Below are 18,879 nucleotides of genomic sequence, written 5' to 3' on the forward strand. Positions count from 1 at the left end.
TCATATTGCTTCCACAAGGCCAGGATCACTAATGGATCTTGGATTGCAACAAAGGACCAAAATACTGGGAGCATGGGAGTCTACGCATCCTTATCTTTTGTAGGACAGGAGCAATCAAGAGAAATTGACTGTGACATCATTCAGCCTATGCTGGATTGGCTTAAGGCTTGAGAGTATATGCCATGACCTTCTAAAATGGCATGCGGGCCGCTAACATGGCATCAGGGCGGCAATTTACTGGCATACTTTTCACAGGTATTATGATGGCGAGAAATGGGCCCAAAGTCCTGGAATACGATGCAAGATTTAGAGATACTGAAACGCAAACAATGATGATGCTTCTCGCGCCGGAATGTGATCTTGCAGCTGTGTTACTTGCTTGTTCAACGGGGAAACTAAACACAGTATCTATACCAGTCTTGCCTGGATATGCATGCAGCATTGTTGATCCTGCAGACGGTTACCCGCAATCTCTTTCTAAAGGAAACATCATTACCTTGCTCACCCCCCTGAAGGTCGCTGTTTACTTCTCTTTGATTGACTAATCTTCGCCGCTAAGTCCTGTTATGCCTCTTGATATACAGATATTTTATGCCAGAAATAACAGAAGCAGCGATGGTGAACTCACAACAGCCGAAGGACGGGTTTTCTCGGTTTCTACCTACGGCCCCAGTCTCGAAGAGGCAGTATCCTGCGCATATAGAGGCGTAGAGAGCATTCAATCCAGACACAGGTTCTACCGAAAGAATATTGCTTCACGGTATGAGGATCTCCTAGTACTTATGATCAAGTAATTACTGACAACAGATCACAAATCGAAGAGCTCTTCAGGACTGCTGAAAACAATAACAAATGGTGTTTTCTGGTAGATATCTCTAGTACTAGTACTGATATGCCATGGTTGGGAAGACGATACCTATCATGAGCTAGCCAAGCCTTTTATTTGTTTCAAGATCCCTGTGCCTATCATGTCTGCTCTTTTCTTTGTAACGTACAACTCATCCAGTGTATATAGGCGCCCTGCAATGTTTTCCCAATATGTAATTATTATATGAGTAGAGAGTACGAGGCACCGCGGTATGCCTTGAATAAAGTCCGTTCAACCGACTTCAACCTCGCGATTAAGAACTGGCGGGATATACTTTAAGGAGTACGTGAAAACACCGCGTTCATAGCGCATCAGCGTACATCTTGAAGAAAATCACTTCATCGTGTATAACCAGAGTCCATTTCCCTATTCCGGGCATGTATTGATTACAATAGCCTGAGGATTGTGCGCACCTAGGAGTATGACATAAGCAGCTCGCGCTCTCCTTTGCGCTTCCCTTCTGGATTCCAGCTGGCCCCAGGGCTCGTCGGAAGAGCATTGCTCTAGAGGCCAGCAGTCGCGTTTGCAGGCTTCACCGCAATTGCCATGAGCCAGACGGGGTGAGCCTTGCAGAAGGCCTGAGTCGAATAAGTCAACACTTTGGTCTTGGTACCCAGTTTTCGTCCACAACAGCCAGCCGTTCTCTGAAGTCCCCACCGCTCAATCGCGACAGAGAGCCATAAACAGGCCGAGCAGCGATAGTTACTGCAGATGTCACTTACCGTCGATACTCTCCGGTCAGTAAGCTACCGCCATGCTGTTGTCCTTTCCTACAGACACTTGTACCGAACGGCCTTGCGCACCGTGAGGTATACCAAACCCGAACGAGTCAACGTGCGGAATATCCTTCGATCTGCTTTTCGATCCGGATCCTCAGAGGACTTCAGCCCTCAAAGGATCATCAATACCATTAGATTCATCGATCGGGGCAAACAGCCAGGCACCACGGAGCGCAAGATTTTGAAGAACTTGACACGAGTCAATTTCTATCGAGGCCCTTCAATGGTGTGGAACCCACCATTGTAAGTGCTCATCCCCTCAGCTTGTGTTGCACGACACTGATTTAATGGTAGCTTCTCAAAGAAGAGAACCAACGCCGATTACAAATTCCGTTCAATTCCTTACGTCCATTTTGATAACGCCCTACATCTACTGAACGAAAGCTTGGAACTGTGCCTGCGATGTTGATGAATCCGATATAGTCACAAATTATTGATAGAAAGCTATTGACAAAAAAGAAATAAACAAAATAAAACAAAATCCAAAGCGGGCGAGCCACGGGTGGAAATAGTGACCACAGGGACCTTTATTTCGCGGTGCAATGTCGCATATGGAGCACCTGGTTATCGATCAGACTCAAGCTGCTACATCGGCTAAGAGTGATCAGTTTCCACACACGGTTCGAGGGCTTTGAATCCCGATGGGAAGCTCAGCTCATTAACGTACATACATAGTTGCAAACCCCACTGACAGGTCCTATCTTTTGGTCTTTTGGTATGGATGATCCGTGTGCCACATATCTTTCAAATAAAAATCGCATTTTCAGTAATATCTATACAAACTTACTTCACTTGAATGTGTGTTTGTCAACCATTTTCGTATAAATGAATGCTTGTTATGTCGAGATGTCACTTCGTGGAGTAACATCAGGCGTGGGCTGACTGAGAAACACCCAAATCCATTATGAACCCCCACAGTCAAGCCCTCATACAGACACTTATGTTTGTTTCAACACTGAAAAGCATGAGACGAAATAATCTCATTGCTATTTCCAGTGATCTCCTGCCTGATTGATCAATGAATATCTTCGGGACTTCTCACGCTGACCGCTCGACATGCAATCCTTGCCCTCGAACCAGGCCGAATCCAAGTCGCGGGACGCCAGCCCCGAAGTTATCCAGCCTCGAAACGAGAATAACAACCATGATGCACCAGAAAACGTAAACGACCTGGAGTCGGTTTCCGTGCGGGTCACAGAATCGGGATTGCCGTTTCCCCAATTTGAACTATCACCGCCTTGGCCTTCCTCCAGTTCCGAATCGCTCCAATCTTCTAGAAGCCATGATGGGTACCTAAGCCGGCGACAATCGGGAATACTATCAAATAGTACGAGAAGCGGCATTTATCATGCATTGCAGCAGAATGATGAGCCCCGATCAATGCTGGCCGGGGCGTCGTGGGACGAAAGCTCCGCCATGACTACGTTGCTGCAGAGCCGAATCGCGACCGATGGTGATGACCTCATTGGAGATGGCAATCTAGGCCTGACCGTTGAAAACGAACGTTGGATTGACAATGGCCAGTCTCTCCCTGCCGACGACGGCATGCGCATCCTCAGACAACGTATCCACGCGATTCGGGAAGGCGGTGCATCCAACGCCGAAAAGGCTCAGCAAATACATGCGATCATGACCGAGAGCTACCGTTCCTCGCTCGGGGTTTCTGGATCTCCCCAGCCCATGCTGCAGCGTGGAGCTACTATTCAACCTCATGATAGGCCTTGGACTCCGTTATCGCCGCGGAGTAAACACTCGTCTGACCAGTTTACCCTTACCCCAGCTTCCACTTCCTCAATCACCTCTTATACTTCTGGTAATCCTTATTATCTCTCGATGGATGACCTTACCCCGACATATTATCCCGGTACCGCAACATTAGCCCAACCCTACGATCATGACGACTTTGTTCTTTCTGCCTTGGCAGCAGGAAATTTGCTGGATGAGGAAGCACAACAGATATTGGGATGCAAGCATTACAGGAGAAATGTCAAACTCCAATGCTTTACATGCAAAAGGTGGTATACATGCAGGTTCTGTCATGATGATATCGAGGATCATACCCTCATTCGACGAAAGACAGAGAATATGCTATGCATGATGTGCCAAACACCTCAACAAGCTAACCAGTGGTGTAAATCGTGTGGCACCCAAGCCGCCTGTTATTATTGCGGAATTTGCAAACTTTGGGACAACGATGCTTCGAAGAGTATATACCACTGCCACGACTGCGGGATCTGTCGTCGCGGGGAAGGACTTGGGAAAGATTTTTTCCACTGCAAGGTATCCAATGAGCTAGAATTCTATAAAGAGAATGATCGTGACAATCGCTGACGGTGCCATAGACATGTAGTGTATGTTTACCCATTAAGATCGAAACCAGCCATCGATGCATTGAGCGCGCTACCCAATGCGACTGTCCTATATGCGGCGAATACATGTTCACCTCTCCTGACCCAGTCATATTCATGAAATGCGGGCATAGCATTCACCAAAAATGCTTTGATAAATACTCCAAGACATCATACCGTTGTCCAATCTGTAACAAAACTGTCGCGAACATGGAAGCCCATTTTAGAAATCTCGACCGCACGATAGGGAGCCAGCCGATGCCTGCAGAGTTTAGAAATACCAAAGCTGTCATAAATTGCAACGATTGCCATGCAAAGAGCGTTGTGCAATACCACTGGCTGGGTCTGAAATGCGATACGTATGCTGGAATTTACCTCCATTTGTTTGGAACTCGCTAACGATGCTAGATGCGATTCCTACAATACGTCCCAAATTCGATTGTTTTCCACAAATAACGACCAAAACGATGAACCTGTCTCCCGACAGGGTAGCGGTATACCGATATCTATACCCAGAACACCAAACGACTTATCTGTTGAAAATAGAACCGTAGCTCGATCGATACCGACAGCAGATGGGTCATCAGATGCTCTAGGCTCGATAATAGGATCAGGAAGCCGGGCGATTCCTGCATTGCCGCAGAGCTATAATGCACGATCCGTATCCCCGACTGTTAGTAACTATTTTGGCCTTAGTCGACGACGAGGATCAATATGGACAACGATTTCGCAACCCGAGGTGATACATTCAGACAGCGAAAATGACGAAAGAGGTAGTTTCTGGCCCGTCTCTGCGCTTAAAAGAGCGACGCTAGGCTTTTTGGGAAGCAGAGAGTATGACAGCGAGGAGGAAAAAGATGATGACGAAGAACAAGACGATTACGAAGACGAAGACCCCGCCAATGATCAAGAGGAGGAGCTAGAGGATGGGGAAGATGATGAAGACATTGACGATATAATCGATATTTTCGGCCACCGATGAAACCCTGAAATCAGAAGCTAAATCTGAGGCCTGAGACCAACCTCTTCTCCTTGACAGGGAGAATTCCACCTCAAAAAAAAAGGCAAATAGTAGGTGTAAATACACCATCAACACCCCTTCTTGCAAATGCACAACCACGAACGAACGAGGGTTACTTTTCTTTCTCGCTAGTTCGTAATGGAGGTGCGTGACAGCCATGCTAGTGATTGCATACATCTTTATTGGCGTTTTATCGACATGGAGTTCATATCGGGTTCGAATATCGAGCAAGAATTTCGGTTTAGATTACCCTTTAAATAGTCTTGGGGGCGCCAAGATTGAGACCCGGAATCAGCTGTGTTTTGGTGCTACTTAGATATCTCACTAGAGAATGCAGGTTGAAATATGTCTGCCTTTGGTATTTTTACAATGACACTCTCTCCGGTGTCTGTATTTAGTTGACATGGTGTGTAAAAAGATACAAACATATCAGTGTGTTGGCTCATACATGCATATTCCCAAAAAAGCTCGAAATGTCAAAATCCGGCTGCTCGCCTTTTTCTCCTTTCCTTACCCATCTTCTTTCGCGCCACTTCTCTGCTACCAAATACTCCTCTTTCTACCTGTGTCAGGGGTATATTTTCTTCTTTGATTTGGCTGCTCCAGAGCTCGGGCTCGACCGGAGAGATACGAATGGCCCTGTCTGGTTGGCTTCCCCACATTCTCCCGCCGTCAACTAATTTCGGTGTTGACGGCGTTAATGACGCCTGCTTTTGAGCTTTTTCCAGCTGGCGTCGTTTGCGCTCTTCACGCCTACGACGTCTCTGGACGGTTGGATGGTCCCCGGACAGTGACTGTTCATCTTGAATCGCGTGAACTGTTTTCTGCCAGTCGTAATCCGCCGGATCAGTGCCGACTTTCCAATGGGATAATGTTGTCATGACACGCTTTAAGGGGTCAGGTTGGGGATTTACGGTAGTATAACGGTGCAAAGCGAGAGATGCTCGCGCTGTCGGCTCATGAGATTGGTAAAGCATAGGTGTAAAGCTTGCACCTTGACTTGGTAATATACCGTCATGTGATGCACCACGCCGTCCCCCTTTAAACGGCGGCTCATTGGCTGGTCCTGACGAGGTCATTACCTGGTCCTCAAGACTGGTGGACTCTCTCTTTTCTGGCATCATTTGCACAAGGCTAATTCTCGAAAACATTATCTCTGCAACCATGCATCGAATCATTCTTTCTTTTGACATCCGAACCCGATTGGGAACATGATCTGACAGCGGAGAAAGCCAATCGTAGACAAGGGAGTCATACAGTGCTGCAAGGGACATATCATTTTGCTGCGTTGGAGTGAAAACAGGTAGCCGTGATGTAGCGGAAAATGGCAACGGCAACCCTGATAACCAACGACGGTGGCGGGGCTCTAGTACTGGACTGGACATGGTCTGAATAAATCGTGCAAAGTTCCTTGCGTTACTATCAATTGCATTTAGAGCCGGTGGGACACCGAGTGCTTCAAGTCTAGCAAGCTCATTAGCACCACATACCAAGACACAGAGAAATACAATCACTAACAGTGTCTGAGATACCGCAGGCATTGAATCATGAGCTATTTGGTCTTGGAGTCTGCTGGTAGCCAGGCGAATCCAATCGTCAAATCCTTGTATTTGAATCTCGATCTCATCCTGTCGTGGAACTGGTTGGCTAGCACTAGTAATCACTCGAACATGCAGAGATGTCCATTGCTCAGTCCGTTGGTGTGGCTGAAAATCTCGGCGGAACGATCGGTGGAGGCTGTTGTTCTGCTTCATCCCAATCTCTAGCTGGATTACTGGTTCATCCACATCATCTACTACAAAGTCAAAGTCGTCAACCCGAGCCAAGCTAGCCAACTTGCGTCTTCTTTGAGGCAGAATAGAGTTAGGGCGCGGATAACTTGCTTCTGGAGATTCGAAGGGTAGAGCCATGGAATATAACCCTTCAACTATTGCAAGATCTGCACGTTGGCCAATAAATTTAATTAGTGTTGGACTTCCGCTATCTTCGTCGCTGAAACCCGGGGGGGCATCAATTTCTTCAAATAGCATGGACGAAAAGCAGAAACTCTTCTGCCTATCTTCTGGATGTTCGGCTCCATTCGTGGGCCAAGGGGTAGAGAGAAGGAATGGATCGGATATGGATAGTGGAATTGACGATTCTTCCGCCGAGAGCGAGAACCGAAAGGCTTCAGTCAAGTCGTTAAAATGAGAAAATATAATTATATATAATGCTACAATTCATTAGATATGCCATCATAGAAAATGAGGGAAACTCAGAGAGAGATTGTACCGTTCTGTACCAGCACCTGTGCGAGGCGGAGGCTTGTGTCTTCTGTATCCCGGAAATGCTTCCAACTCAGCAATGTGGATACACCATGGCCATCCGGGGATGCTTCAACTGGAAGAACATTCAACCACAGGACTTTGGTTGTGGTAAGAACAAAAAAGTGGGAAGGATTATGTTTGCTTCTAGAAATATCCAAAATCCACTCAGAAGGTCGCTGTAACCCAAGGGATATGAGGTGCTGTTCAGGCGGCTGCATGCTAAGTCTGCATAGGGCCAGATTGCGACGGTTACAGACCAGTAATTGATGCACATCTCCAACCCAAATGACTGCAGCCCAGCCATCAAAATGATCTTCCTTTGTGGGTTCAGAAATTCCTAACCCAGACGCACGCGACAGAGATCCACAGGGACCTCGATCAGCAATCCAATCAGCTTGAAGCTGGTGCTTGCCACGTATATCCCAAACGCTCCATTTCCCACAACGATCAATAATCGCGACCTGCCGTTGGTACCATGGATTAAAAGTAACATCGGCATGCGGCTGGCCACCAGTTAACGAAATCGGTATATCAACCAATGGATTTGCATTGAGATGGGTCTTCGAGTGCGGCTCCAGCATAAAACCTCTCATTCCAAAGGATGAGAGTAATGGCATTCTATGGCGCAAAGGGCGAAATATCATAGTGCTCTGGGAAAATCTCGCCGCGAAGTACGTGTTTTCTTCATCAATAGATTCTGCGAAACAAATTTGCTGCACTGGGCCTCCAGGGCATTTCCACCATGCGCCATCGCTGTATGCGAGGTTCGGACTAGAGAGCATTCGCTTCGAACCGGCTAGCGTACTCTTAGTTTTGAGATCGAGGGGGATAACGGCAATGGATGTTGCTGGATCACCAGAAGCAGTTACTACTATCGGAACTGACTGACTACCGGCATGATTCTCGTTGACCGCTCTTCCAAATGCCAAACGCGTAGAAACCAAGGGGTCAAAATTCGTCACAGTTGCAGTGATGACTTGGGAGGACCTGTCGTGAGAGTTCACTAACCCCAAGCTTGGGGCCAATTCCGGATATGCTTTCAACAATGAATGTTCCTTTCTTGCAACTCGAGAAGCTTCATGCTGAGTTGTAGGACTCGAGAAAGTGGAATCGGGTTCAAGGGAGGTGACAAAAGTTTCCCTCAAAGCAGTAAAGGGCGGACCTAGCGATACATCAGCGTGTTGCTATTCAGCATTAGTAATGATTATACCAACTTCGCTTAGGAACACGCGTAAACTCCCAATTTTGCGTCCCTGGAAGGTAGAATGGTGTTCCAAGGTGCCCATACTGCAGGGTAGTTCGACGACAGTGGTCATCCATCTGGTTTGGATCGAGGCGTGGTACGCAGCAAGAAAACTTGAAGAAAACTGGTATTCATTGCGGAGAAAATCAACATGCACACACTACGTGTGTCAATGATTTAGATAGCAATCGTTTGTGAGGAGCTATGGATTGAAAAGTAGCGGCATGGTCATAGTGCTGGCTTGAGAGCTCAAAAGAGTGCTCCATGCAGAAATTCGTCTTGTTCGGCGAAAGGGCCAAGCTTATTTTGAGTTTAGCGCCATATTCAGTTTGCGCCAACCTATTTGGGGTTTCAGTACTCCGTACTCCGTAGCCAGATCGAAGTAACCTTGGGGCTAGACCGGATGTTGCTGCGCAACCAATATTCTTGACACCTGGAAAAACACCAGCGAAGTTCGTTCCCATTGATCAAAGGGCAAATCACCACGGAGCATACATACATACATACATTTTTGGGGGGATTGATAAATTAGCGATATATCATGGCCTCAACATTTGATCCCTCGATGTCAGTGTCGGGCATGCGCCCACCTCTGACATCGGCAGATGCGCCATCCATGGCCGACCAACTTCCAGTTCTCAATTTTGGATTCGACGATTTACGTGCGCGGATGGCACAGTTTACCGCAAGATTTGACGCGTTTATTGAGAGAGGAAGGAAGCAAGTTTTAGAGGAGAAAAATCAATTTCGGGTGAATCTTGCAGAGCTCCAAGGTACTATTCCTTAAAACTGATTGCATGACGGCAACCGGTTCCCCTTCCCACCAGATTCTAATGAATAGTTACAGAGGACCGACGTATGAAGCAAAAAGATATTGAAATATTTAATTTAAAGGCACAAACCCACGCGCAAACATTGCAAAAAGAGGCTGTGGAAGCGGCAGAAATGCATGAGGCGATTGCGACAGTAACTCAAGAACGTGACGCCCGCCAGGCAACGCGAGACCGATTAAAACAGCAGATTGAAGAGACACAAAAGGCCATCAATCAGAGATTGGAAGCTCAGAGAGCGCACGCGAGACAGCTTGAAGCCCAATCACGCCTGAACACTCCCGAGCTAGAATTTTGGCAGGACTATCTATGCTTAAGGATCGAAGGTGCAGGGAGGGATGATCGGCTAAAGATTGTATATACTCATTTGTTGGAAAAGGACTGGGAGAGAGAGGCCTGGTTTGAGCTTGGGACCGCCTCCCGGGATTACGAGGTATTCCATTGCCGGCCCAAGTTGGAGAGGACGGTCATCGAACGTGAACTTGACATTGTCAACGAAGACAGGGATTTTGGGGCCTTCCTTAAACGGATGCGAAAATTATTCGTGGCAACAATGAAGTGAACGAAACACCGGGTTATGCCATTCTTTGATATATTTTTCTTTGAGCATTAGAGATACCCCTCATTCTAACATCATGATTATGAACTACAAACCCGCTATTTCCCAAGCTTGAGTGTGATTCAGAGACTGAGCGCTGGCTCTTTTCAACCCCCCGTAGCCTCACGATAGAATGCAATGCTTCGATTTGCACCAGCTGTCGCGAAACCTTCTGCGTTTCCCATTTTTGGTAGCCATTTGACACACCACAGCGCCTTGTCAGACTCCGAAAGAGTCGCAACGCAAGTTTTCCGCTCAATTGACCATACTTTTACCTTTCCGTCAAACGATCTACCTAAAGTGTCAGAGGCATTCGGCCTGAGAAAAAAAATCCCAGATATTCCTTAAAATACTTACCCACTGAGAAGATATTCCCCGGTGTGACTCCAGTCTAGAGACATAATCCATGCCGAATGTCCGCTAAAGTTTGCCACCTGCTCGCCCGACGATGTTTCGTAGAGCATAATCACCCTTGAATCTCCAGCAGCGGCCAGCAATTTCCCTCCCGGCGAAAAGGCCACAGCCCGAACCGGCTCAACAAGGCCTACGGACAGTTAGTTGGCGACAGTCGGGGCGCACTACATAATGGAACGGACCTGATAGAGAATAAGGCATCCGGCCAGTGCTATTATCAAAAATATAAACGCTTCCACTTTGATGGCCAGAAGCCGTAAATCGTCCATCGGGTGACTGGGAAGATATTGTCAGATTTTCGCCATCGAAAAATATTGTCAGCGCATACAATATCTATACACATGCCGAAACTTCCTTTCGTCTCAAAGTCATGGATCTGGTGAGCGCCATTCTGAAGGTCCCAAACTTTGATGTGGCCGTCATGGGTAGTTCCAGCGAGATAATGCCCATCACTAGACAGAATTATGGCCCAGACATTGCAGATTTTTCCAGTATCTTTGTAGTTATGCTATGAGCAGAGAGCATTTCTCGCATGGCAGGCAGTCAACATTCAAAGGGACTTCACACGTACAGTTTGTATCCTCGCTCCACATCCCATTTTCATATGCCCACAGTTTGACTTCACCGCTGAAACCCGCACTGGCTGCCCTTAGTCCATCCTGAGTTGCTACTATGTGGTGGCAACCAATTTTGTGAGCTTTTGTCATTGATTGGGCAATGGGAAACTCTGCCTCTGTAGTTGAATGAACATTGAGGGATGATGAGCCTGAGGCTGATAGGATCTGGGTCGGTGTGACTGCCAAAGAAAATATATCGACAGGATGGGCTATTTGTAATTCTCAGTAAGCATGAGGCCCTTTCTGGGGTCTTTGTGGTTCAGCACCATTGTCAATAGTGTGCAATGTTAGATATTGCTTCGACTGTCTTCGTGTTAGAAGTTGTCTTGCACCTCAAAAACGTCCCTCTAGGATTTCTTACCATATCTGCACAATGATATCCCTGTATTCTAACACATCCAATTTGTTCTCCTGGCGTTCAGAGTTTTAATATGGAGTGATGACTATGCTATGTGTTGAAAGTGTTGTGTATGGTTGATTCATAAAATTAAGGCCGCAACAATCACTCCAAAAGCTCAGGCTTCATAAAAGCATGAGCAAACCATGTGATGCAGAAGAGTTCTTCACCAGGAAACAAAAAACAAGATATTATAGATATATTTTATATTGCAAAAAGGAATCTAGAATTGATTTTGTCATACAAACTAATATACAACTGATGAATCATCAAGGAATCAATAGTGCAAACACCCGCTTAAACGCCAATTCGCATGCCATGCCCCCTTTAATTGTTTTATACATCCAAGGTCTTTAACAGCTCCGCAAAATCCAAACATAGATAAAGGTCAGGCTGATATTGCCGGTTTTTCCTCTTCTCGCCAACGTTGCTTGACCTCTGGAGACGGAACTGTCAGTCGATTTCTCTTTATCCATCGGGATCAAACCCGCAGATAATAACTATAAACGTACCGCTAACACATGTAGGACACAGTAGATGTGCTCTCTTTGGCTGGCCGCAGCCGGGGCAATTGGTCATGTTTTTCACATCTTTTAGAGCCTTGCCAGCCATTTGTCGGTGTCTTTTCTTCATATGAGAGGTTTTCTTCTTGGGAACCGCACGGAGGATAGATTCCCAAAGTCCAGAGAGGATGGAAGGAAGGCCTAGCACTATGGCACCCGGGGCAATGGTCTTGGAGGATAGGGCAAAAGAGCGTGGGAGATATTGCAGCAGTCGGCTCGATGTTGAAGATTGGAAGAGTGTGAGGGAAGGGATAGCTCGTATGAAGAGATGGGGCAAGGGCGAAGCCCAAATCGGTCTTATCGCAGCCATTTCGAGCAACCTGGTAGACGCGCCGCGAATGCTGTATATATCTCCGGCAGAGAGCAACAGATTGGTATCGCCTTCCGCTTCAGAGCCTTTGGGGAGCGAGATGCTGCAAAACTCAAGATCATTATATAAGCAGCCGATTTGGGTTCGTGAAGAAACCGAGCGCAAAGGACCCTGATTGGCCCAATTTCGTGGAGCTTTGGGAAACAGCGCTAAACCGGAAGCGGGCTAATGTTGTTCTTTGAGCCCCTGATCCACGATTGGCCTTCACGCAGCAAACCGAACCAAGCTGTCCATCGGCAGGACTGAGAAATTTAAGGGGTTTCTTGTTCGTCAAGAGAAGACTCACTACCACTCCCACCGTTCAGTTGGCCAGCCCGATCCCTTCCTTCACTCGATCTGATCCTTGAATCGGTTGTCGAACAGATCTAGACGGATTTTCTCCATCGATTCGCTTTGCTTGCTGAAACCAACGCGGAGAGCAGTCGAAATGGCATCCCCGACTCCCCAGTCTGCCCAACAGCAAGCCAATAATACGGTTTATCCTCGAAGCCATGTCGGTTTCGACAGCATCACTTCGCAGATCGAGCGGAAGCTGCTGAAGCGTGGCTTTCAGTTCAACGTCATGTGTGTTGGTTCGTGCCCCCGAGGTATCATCCTGAGGGTTTATCGCATTCTGACCAACTCGGTCCTCCTTCAGGTCAAACCGGGCTCGGCAAATCCACTCTAATCAATACCATTTTTGCTTCGCACTTAATTGATTCCAAGGGCCGTTTGACACCAGATGAGCCTGTGCGTTCCACGACGGAAATCCAAACCGTCTCACACAGTACGTCCCATATCTCGTAAAGGTCATTTACCCAGGCTAACACCAAACCAGTTATTGAGGAAAATGGTGTCCGCTTGCGATTGAATATCGTTGATACTCCCGGCTACGGTGACCAAGTTAATAATGATCGCTGGTTCGTGTATGTGGTGAACAGGAACATGGGCACAGTACTGACTCTTCGGCTCTCTATAGCTGGGATCCGATCGTCAAGTACATCAAAGACCAACACTCCGCATTCCTCCGAAAGGAACTCACTGCACAGAGAGAGCGCTATATTCAGGACACTCGAATCCATTGCTGTCTCTTCTTCATCCAGCCTTCCGGACATGCGTACGTAGAGTATCAGTTGAGGAATAGGAGCTCAACATATGCTAACTAGAGCCTGCAGCCTGAAACCTATTGACATCGTTGTCCTCAAGAAACTTTCCGATGTTGTTAATGTTGTGCCGGTGATCGCCAAGTCCGATTCCCTGACTCTGGAGGAGCGTTCTGCGTTCAAGGAAAGAATCAAGGAGGAGTTTGCCTTCCACAACCTCAAAATGTATCCATATGACAATGATGAGCTGGATGATGAAGAACGGGCTGTCAATGCCCAGATTAAAGTGAGTCATCGTTGTCTCGGGGTATCTCATCGCATTTCTAGCCACCATACTTACACGGTATGCAGGACATAATTCCATTCGCCGTTGTTGGAAGTGAGAAGTCAATCATTGTTAATGGCAAACAAGTTCGTGGTCGCCAGAACCGTTGGGGTGTAATCAATGTCGAAGACGAGAGCCATTGCGAATTTGTCTACCTCCGCAATTTCCTTACACGAACCCACCTTCAAGACTTAATTGAGACCACAAGCCAGATTCACTACGAAACTTTCCGCGCGAAGCAGCTGCTTGCATTGAAAGAAAGCAGTGCTACCGGCCATGGCAGTCGACCCATAAGCCCTTCGGCGGACAGGGAGCTAAGCCGCAATTCGCAAAGAATGACGATGAATGGCTACTGAGGTGAACACCTCCAACTTCTTGCTGGCTAGGTCATGTCGAGCCACTCGATCTGCATTGGCCGGATATGCGAATACAATACAAGCAATTTCGTTCCTGCGAGCAAGCTAGTGCTACATTTTCCAGATATCCTATTGCAGTTGTTATGGTTTCCTTTTCTAATCAGTGAATTAGTATTTTTTTTTTTTTCTCCACTGCTTGTTCGCATCGCTTACAGGGATAGATTCGAGATTGCAGGTCGTCCACAGAAGCATGTCTTCTTACTTTGCTAAGTTCGGACTTGATATTTTGTTTAATCTATAACTCCTCCAGACCCATTTTGTCTTCAATTTTTTGGTGGCTTCCATCGTAAATGAAAACAGTATCCAACTCCAAAAGATTCACTAGAGGACCTTCCTGAGATAAATCAAGGTCTGGCCTATGTCCATGAGAATCCATATGGAGTACTCCGTAGAAAAGATGGCGAATAAGATTGTCATCGGTATCTTCATCTGGATTAGCTCTTAAGTTGGGCATCCTTGGCGGTTCGCGTGGTTCATCTGTTCCCCAGTGTGAACTTTCAACCCCAGGAGGAAATAACGTTGCCAAGAACAACCAAACCCCCCTTGAGGGCTGTACCATGGTCGCAACTCACGCCCCAGGTTCGTTTCTTTTTTCCCTCCCCGCTGCTCGACAGACTTTGCTACTACGAAGCCTTGGCTCCTGTGAGCGGTATCGATTTTTAAAAATGGCCGCTACAGGTAGGTCCTCTGCGAATTCTGTTCGCTACCTGGGCTAACCGCCATGTTCGTGCCCTGCCGCATTGCAGTGCGCAAGTTTCGCCCTGTGGTGATTTCCGGGCCATCAGGGACGGGCAAGTCCACGATCCTTAAGCGGCTCTTTGCCGAGTTTCCTGATAAGTTCAGCTTCTCCGTATCTCGTGAGTATAAGCTAGCACCAGCTAGAAGCTTATGGGCAACACCGCCTGTCATTTCCGGCTCTAAAGAGACAGGGGAGCAGCAGCTAATCGGGCACATAGATACCACCCGAGGCCCTCGTGCTGGCGAAGTCGATGGTCGCGAATACTACTTTACAAGCAAGGAAGCCTTTTTAAATCTTGTTGACGAAGGCGGCTTTATCGAATATGCTCAATTCGGTGGCAATTACTATGGAACGAGCACCATGGCGGTGAAAAATATTAGCGAAAAAGGGAGGGTTTGTATATTGGATATTGAAATGGAGGTATGATTTTACTTCCTTCTCTTGGCTCTTTGGGCTTGGGATTCAAACAGCACACTAGCCGAAAGCAGTGTTTTGGCTAATGAGTCGAGAACAATAGGGAGTCAAGCAAGTCAAAAAGACCGACCTTAATGCCCGGTTCCTATTCCTCGCCCCTCCATCTATCGAAGAACTAGAGCGCAGACTCCGTGGCCGCGGAACAGAGACGGAAGATAGCCTCAGTAAACGGTTGGCGCAAGCAAGCAATGAACTAGAATATGCCAAGCAGCCGGGAGCTCATGACAAAATCGTAGTCAATGATGATTTTGACATAGCTTACAAGAGTGTGAGAGATTGGATCGTGGATAATGGCAATTTTGGCGCAACACTTTGAGTTTCCACAGGTCTGGCCTTTTTTTTCATGTATCTATTGCTAGCCGAGATACCCTGTTCTCTCATGGATATATAAAATACAGAATGTTGCAAAAGAAACTCCGACAATGAAAGCGTGAGCCAGCACAAGTCATCAAGCATCGTCATTCACCTCCAGCTTTGGAGTCCTTTTGTTCCTTTCCAGTCTGGGCCTCTTGCTCTAGGAAGCTTGACCATAATTCTGCCAGCGATTCCTTACGGGAAGGGGTGGATTCGGAGAAATAATCCGTTGCAAGTGCAGGAGAGCTGGGGGTCCGCTGCACGAGTGAGGCGCCAGGGACTCGAAGGCTAAGCGATGCAGTGCTTCCGGGCCGAGCAAGGCCAGCTTGCTCACGTTGTTCTACGTATGTCAGTATAATTTTTGACGAACAAAAGAGGAAGTCGACTGACCATCCGTCCACCCCAGAAGTGCAGCTATAAGTTGTAGGACCTGAAATTTCTTCGGGTCTGACCTATCAAGTGCGAGGAAATGAAGGAAATGGTTTGTCACAAGATTCCTATCCCACGGTTAGAAGCTATCGCGATGCTCTTACAATCGTTTACGACACACCTATCCACATTGTCCTCAGGCCGCCCTTTCTTAAGGAAACGTAAAGCCTTTGTAAGATGCTCATTCAACGTGACTGCCTCGTGCCGAAGCTTTCCTATCAGGAGGTTCTTCTCCTTCACTTCCTTCTCAAAGGGCAGCGCTCTTTCTAACTCCATTTTTGTTTTTTCCAGCTCCGCAGTGGCCTGGGCAGCTGATTTTTCAGCAGTTTGAACCTTCTTCCGGAGATCTTCAGCTTGGAGATCAGAGCTTTCGACCAGCTCTCGCAACTCTTGCTTTCGAGCTACACCGGAATATTAGTACGCAGGATGCTTCTTAAGCCCAATGCCTGTATGGGAGCGCTCACCTCTCTGGATCTCCTGTAGAGCTTTCTGAAGACCCTCGATCGTATTTTCCTGATCTCTGCTTTCCTTCGATACTCTCTCATAGTCAATTTTGAGAGCATTTAGCTGTTCTTCCAAGTCTACCACCTTATCCCCAAGCCCCTCTCGAACGGATCGTTCCTCCATAGCAAGAATCTCCCAGTTATGCATGGCCTGTTTGGCCTCTTCGAATTCTGCACGTAGATACGACTCCTGTTCTAGCAATTCTTCCCTTTCTTTCAACCAATTCTGCTGAGAAAGGTTCGTTCTATTTCTCAGGCTTGAAAGTTCTTTAGATCTCTGCTCACCCTCCTTCTCCAACGACTCAATCTGCGCTGATTTAGCTTCAACTTCGGACTTAAGTGTTTCGTTTTGGCCCTCTAGTTCTTCAATTTGGCTTCTTGCCTGGCTTAACTCTTCCTGTTCGAAGGATTAGCGGGCATATTGACATTGAAATCTCTGAGCGAGACATACAGCGTCGGCTTTCAGCCTTTCTCCTAGCTGGGACTTGATGGTGTTGACCTTGCCCAGAAGATTTCGAAATTGCGTTTCCGCGTTATTCTTCTCATTGTGTGTCTCTTGCAGTTTATTCTGAAGGGTTTCCATCTCTTGATCATGTTTTGACTGTATCTTCTCGAGGGTCCTTCGCATCTCTGAAACCTCCACTCGGAGTGAGTCGCGATCTCGTACGAGAGCTTCAAACCGTGTATCTGATTCGATACCTGATGGCATCTGCTGCTTGAAAGAATTTTCCGAACATATTTCGTCATTTCTTGTGGGTGGTAGAACCTCCTTTGTGGGCTGGTTTTCTTCCTCATCGTCCGTCTTCTCCAACTGACTTTCCGTGTCCTCGCGCTGTGAACCATTTGCTAGATCCTCAGCAGGCGTCTAGATATGCAATTGGATTAGAATTAGAGCCACATCACCGTAAAATCAGTGCTATTGTCAATGGAGCTACCTTCGTCGTGGACTCGGAGGCCTCATCGGACTTCGCCGCAGCGCTCTGATGAGACACTTGAAACTTGCGATCATCTTCTCCGTTAACATTCGATTTCCCAGCGCCTTTTTTCTTCTTGTTTTTCTTAGACCTTCCCGTGGCTTTTTTGCCCCGAAGAAGCGAGTTAGATTAGTCTTGGGACGCTCTGTAGCGATGAAGCGGAAACCAACCTTGAGGAGGGGTAGAAACTGTGTCTGTCGGCATTCTGTTTAGCGAAATTTCTTGTGTATCGGGACGACGACAATTGCATCCATTAGGCAAATAATGAGAATGTCGGCTTATTATTGGAGTTCTGGAGGAAGAACGAAATGGCTAGGGTGGAGCCGCTGTCGAGGACGTATTCTCATAGTCTTCAACAGCATAGTACGTAACTTAGTAGTTAAACCTAGCCAACCAAAGTTGCAGAGGAACAAAGATCTTCCCGACCCGAATCATACTGATGGAGGACTTGTATGCTTGTCATTCACTAAGCTACCTAAAGGGGAATCTCGGCTAATCTATGTGGGTCACGTGAGCGAGGTGCTAGTTGGATTACCTAACACCCCCCATGCAATGAGCTCCAGCAGCAAGTGAGAGCCACAAAGATCCAAAGCTTCCAAATCTCTCAAATCTGTGATAAAAATTAATTACAGAATCCAGATTTATTTCTTCTTTAGGCTTAGCTCTGTTTTGCTGTGATACTGTATTTTTGCTGGCTTTACTGATAAACCTCCATATTTTCCTGTATCAACTTGTCACCCCTATCACATTTACAAATTGAGCATAGGGATTCATTGCAAGAGTCTTTATGAGCTCATCAGCTTTATTTATGTTGGTTCCAACATGCTTGATTGAGATTTCATTCTTTTGAACCCAGTCTCTTAGCATATGGTGCTGAATCTCAATATAGTGTGCTCTTCATATTATAGCTTCAGCTTTGGCTAAGTCAACTGCTCTCTTGTTGTCAACACTTAATTTTGAGCTTCTTAGCTTTGCTGAGTCTTTGCTAATCACTCCAGTGTCTATCAACAGGTTGTTGATTCAAACTAGTTCACAAGCAGCTTTGCTAGCTGTCAAATACTCTGCTTTGGTTGTTGATTTTGAGACAGATATCTGATGCTGTAATCTTCATGATATTGGAGCTCTGTTCATGGTAATAATGTAGTTGCTGGTGGATTTGTATGCAGGGTTGGCTCCAGTCCAGTCAGAATCTGAACTGGCTGCAGTTTCAAGTCTTCAGAATCCATATC

At 46.8% G+C, this 18,879-nt stretch overlaps 11 protein-coding genes across 12 annotated transcripts; 6 read left to right on the plus strand and 5 right to left on the minus strand.

The window, feature by feature from the left end:
- Window positions 1-200: 200 nt before the first annotated feature.
- Window positions 201-545, plus strand: D8B26_006855 (uncharacterized protein; the record flags this gene model as incomplete). Its single annotated transcript, XM_066125315.1, has 1 exon — window positions 201-545. One exon carries the CDS (start codon window positions 201-203, stop codon window positions 543-545), a length of 345 nt encoding a protein of 114 aa, XP_065981397.1.
- An 800-nt stretch (window positions 546-1,345) lies between these two features.
- D8B26_006856 (uncharacterized protein) lies at window positions 1,346-2,409 on the plus strand. Its single transcript, XM_003070281.2, has 2 exons — window positions 1,346-1,890; window positions 1,942-2,409. The coding sequence occupies exons 1-2, from the start codon at window positions 1,580-1,582 to the stop codon at window positions 2,054-2,056; spliced, it is 426 nt and encodes a 141-aa protein (XP_003070327.1). The 5' UTR covers window positions 1,346-1,579; the 3' UTR covers window positions 2,057-2,409.
- Window positions 2,410-2,612: 203 nt separating this feature from the next.
- On the plus strand, window positions 2,613-6,446 carry D8B26_006857 (uncharacterized protein). Its single transcript, XM_003070282.2, has 3 exons — window positions 2,613-3,927; window positions 3,990-4,354; window positions 4,404-6,446. Exons 1-3 carry the CDS (start codon window positions 2,704-2,706, stop codon window positions 4,975-4,977), a joined length of 2,163 nt encoding a protein of 720 aa, XP_003070328.2. The 5' UTR covers window positions 2,613-2,703; the 3' UTR covers window positions 4,978-6,446.
- D8B26_006858 (uncharacterized protein) lies at window positions 5,350-8,759 on the minus strand. Its single transcript, XM_066125316.1, has 4 exons — window positions 8,537-8,759; window positions 7,288-8,484; window positions 6,535-7,228; window positions 5,350-6,480 (listed from the first exon to the last, which is right to left on the minus strand). Exons 1-4 carry the CDS (start codon window positions 8,640-8,642, stop codon window positions 5,493-5,495), a joined length of 2,985 nt encoding a protein of 994 aa, XP_065981398.1. The 5' UTR covers window positions 8,643-8,759; the 3' UTR covers window positions 5,350-5,492.
- A 250-nt stretch (window positions 8,760-9,009) lies between these two features.
- SPC25 (kinetochore-associated Ndc80 complex subunit spc25) lies at window positions 9,010-9,970 on the plus strand. The gene is made up of 2 exons (XM_003070284.2): window positions 9,010-9,338; window positions 9,413-9,970. Exons 1-2 carry the CDS (start codon window positions 9,107-9,109, stop codon window positions 9,955-9,957), a joined length of 777 nt encoding a protein of 258 aa, XP_003070330.1. The 5' UTR covers window positions 9,010-9,106; the 3' UTR covers window positions 9,958-9,970.
- Window positions 9,971-10,100: 130 nt separating this feature from the next.
- Window positions 10,101-10,457, minus strand: D8B26_006860 (uncharacterized protein; the record flags this gene model as incomplete). The annotated part of the gene is made up of 2 exons (XM_066125317.1): window positions 10,101-10,284; window positions 10,351-10,457. The coding sequence occupies 2 exons, from the start codon at window positions 10,455-10,457 to the stop codon at window positions 10,101-10,103; spliced, it is 291 nt and encodes a 96-aa protein (XP_065981399.1).
- A 70-nt stretch (window positions 10,458-10,527) lies between these two features.
- Window positions 10,528-11,388, minus strand: D8B26_006861 (uncharacterized protein; the record flags this gene model as incomplete). Its single annotated transcript, XM_066125318.1, has 5 exons — window positions 10,528-10,683; window positions 10,736-10,902; window positions 10,979-11,233; window positions 11,291-11,327; window positions 11,386-11,388. 5 exons carry the CDS (start codon window positions 11,386-11,388, stop codon window positions 10,528-10,530), a joined length of 618 nt encoding a protein of 205 aa, XP_065981400.1.
- A 256-nt stretch (window positions 11,389-11,644) lies between these two features.
- D8B26_006862 (uncharacterized protein) lies at window positions 11,645-12,379 on the minus strand. Its single transcript, XM_066125319.1, has 2 exons — window positions 11,934-12,379; window positions 11,645-11,859 (listed from the first exon to the last, which is right to left on the minus strand). The coding sequence occupies exons 1-2, from the start codon at window positions 12,292-12,294 to the stop codon at window positions 11,810-11,812; spliced, it is 411 nt and encodes a 136-aa protein (XP_065981401.1). The 5' UTR covers window positions 12,295-12,379; the 3' UTR covers window positions 11,645-11,809.
- A 205-nt stretch (window positions 12,380-12,584) lies between these two features.
- Window positions 12,585-14,432, plus strand: CDC10 (cell division control protein). Its single transcript, XM_003070286.2, has 6 exons — window positions 12,585-12,926; window positions 12,992-13,120; window positions 13,172-13,253; window positions 13,313-13,450; window positions 13,509-13,722; window positions 13,788-14,432. The coding sequence occupies exons 1-6, from the start codon at window positions 12,782-12,784 to the stop codon at window positions 14,115-14,117; spliced, it is 1,038 nt and encodes a 345-aa protein (XP_003070332.1). The 5' UTR covers window positions 12,585-12,781; the 3' UTR covers window positions 14,118-14,432.
- Window positions 14,433-14,772: 340 nt separating this feature from the next.
- GUK1_1 (guanylate kinase) lies at window positions 14,773-15,935 on the plus strand. 2 transcript variants are annotated; one of them, XM_003070287.2, is made up of 4 exons: window positions 14,773-14,855; window positions 14,924-15,034; window positions 15,134-15,336; window positions 15,434-15,935. In XM_003070287.2, the coding sequence occupies exons 1-4, from the start codon at window positions 14,843-14,845 to the stop codon at window positions 15,704-15,706; spliced, it is 600 nt and encodes a 199-aa protein (XP_003070333.1). In that variant the 5' UTR covers window positions 14,773-14,842; the 3' UTR covers window positions 15,707-15,935. The 2 variants fall into 2 exon arrangements, with proteins under 2 accessions (XP_003070333.1, XP_065981402.1); XM_066125320.1 differs by having other exon boundaries at window positions 14,773-15,034.
- Window positions 15,849-17,972, minus strand: D8B26_006865 (uncharacterized protein; the record flags this gene model as incomplete). The annotated part of the gene is made up of 7 exons (XM_003070288.2): window positions 17,821-17,972; window positions 17,612-17,751; window positions 17,128-17,541; window positions 16,638-17,073; window positions 16,295-16,574; window positions 16,135-16,241; window positions 15,849-16,084 (listed from the first exon to the last, which is right to left on the minus strand). The coding sequence occupies exons 1-7, from the start codon at window positions 17,852-17,854 to the stop codon at window positions 15,849-15,851; spliced, it is 1,647 nt and encodes a 548-aa protein (XP_003070334.1). The 5' UTR covers window positions 17,855-17,972.
- Window positions 17,973-18,879: the final 907 nt, after the last annotated feature.

The sequence above is a fragment of the Coccidioides posadasii genome, chromosome 3 (genome assembly GCF_018416015.2).
Source record: "Coccidioides posadasii str. Silveira chromosome 3, complete sequence".
NCBI lineage: Eukaryota > Fungi > Ascomycota > Eurotiomycetes > Onygenales > Onygenaceae > Coccidioides > Coccidioides posadasii.

Coding starts and splice junctions, on each gene's coding strand:
- D8B26_006856 (XM_003070281.2), top strand. CDS start 1,580: ATGTCACTTACCGTCGATACTCTCCGGTCAGTAAGCTACCGCCATGCT. Junction 1,891..1,941: donor ATGGTGTGGAACCCACCATT/GTAAGTGCTCAT, acceptor ATTTAATGGTAG/CTTCTCAAAGAAGAGAACCA.
- D8B26_006857 (XM_003070282.2), top strand. CDS start 2,704: ATGCAATCCTTGCCCTCGAACCAGGCCGAATCCAAGTCGCGGGACGCC. Junction 3,928..3,989: donor AAGATTTTTTCCACTGCAAG/GTATCCAATGAG, acceptor ACGGTGCCATAG/ACATGTAGTGTATGTTTACC. Junction 4,355..4,403: donor CTGGGTCTGAAATGCGATAC/GTATGCTGGAAT, acceptor TAACGATGCTAG/ATGCGATTCCTACAATACGT.
- D8B26_006858 (XM_066125316.1), bottom strand. CDS start 8,642: ATGGATGACCACTGTCGTCGAACTACCCTGCAGTATGGGCACCTTGGA. Junction 8,485..8,536: donor TACGCGTGTTCCTAAGCGAA/GTTGGTATAATC, acceptor ATGTATCGCTAG/GTCCGCCCTTTACTGCTTTG. Junction 7,229..7,287: donor ACAGGTGCTGGTACAGAACG/GTACAATCTCTC, acceptor AATGAATTGTAG/CATTATATATAATTATATTT.
- SPC25 (XM_003070284.2), top strand. CDS start 9,107: ATGGCCTCAACATTTGATCCCTCGATGTCAGTGTCGGGCATGCGCCCA. Junction 9,339..9,412: donor GAATCTTGCAGAGCTCCAAG/GTACTATTCCTT, acceptor GAATAGTTACAG/AGGACCGACGTATGAAGCAA.
- D8B26_006862 (XM_066125319.1), bottom strand. CDS start 12,294: ATGGCTGCGATAAGACCGATTTGGGCTTCGCCCTTGCCCCATCTCTTC. Junction 11,860..11,933: donor GTGTCCTACATGTGTTAGCG/GTACGTTTATAG, acceptor TTCCGTCTCCAG/AGGTCAAGCAACGTTGGCGA.
- CDC10 (XM_003070286.2), top strand. CDS start 12,782: ATGGCATCCCCGACTCCCCAGTCTGCCCAACAGCAAGCCAATAATACG. Junction 13,121..13,171: donor AATCCAAACCGTCTCACACA/GTACGTCCCATA, acceptor ACACCAAACCAG/TTATTGAGGAAAATGGTGTC. Junction 13,451..13,508: donor ATCCAGCCTTCCGGACATGC/GTACGTAGAGTA, acceptor TAGAGCCTGCAG/CCTGAAACCTATTGACATCG.
- GUK1_1 (XM_066125320.1), top strand. CDS start 14,899: ATGTTCGTGCCCTGCCGCATTGCAGTGCGCAAGTTTCGCCCTGTGGTG. Junction 15,035..15,133: donor GTTCAGCTTCTCCGTATCTC/GTGAGTATAAGC, acceptor TCGGGCACATAG/ATACCACCCGAGGCCCTCGT. Junction 15,337..15,433: donor TATTGGATATTGAAATGGAG/GTATGATTTTAC, acceptor CGAGAACAATAG/GGAGTCAAGCAAGTCAAAAA.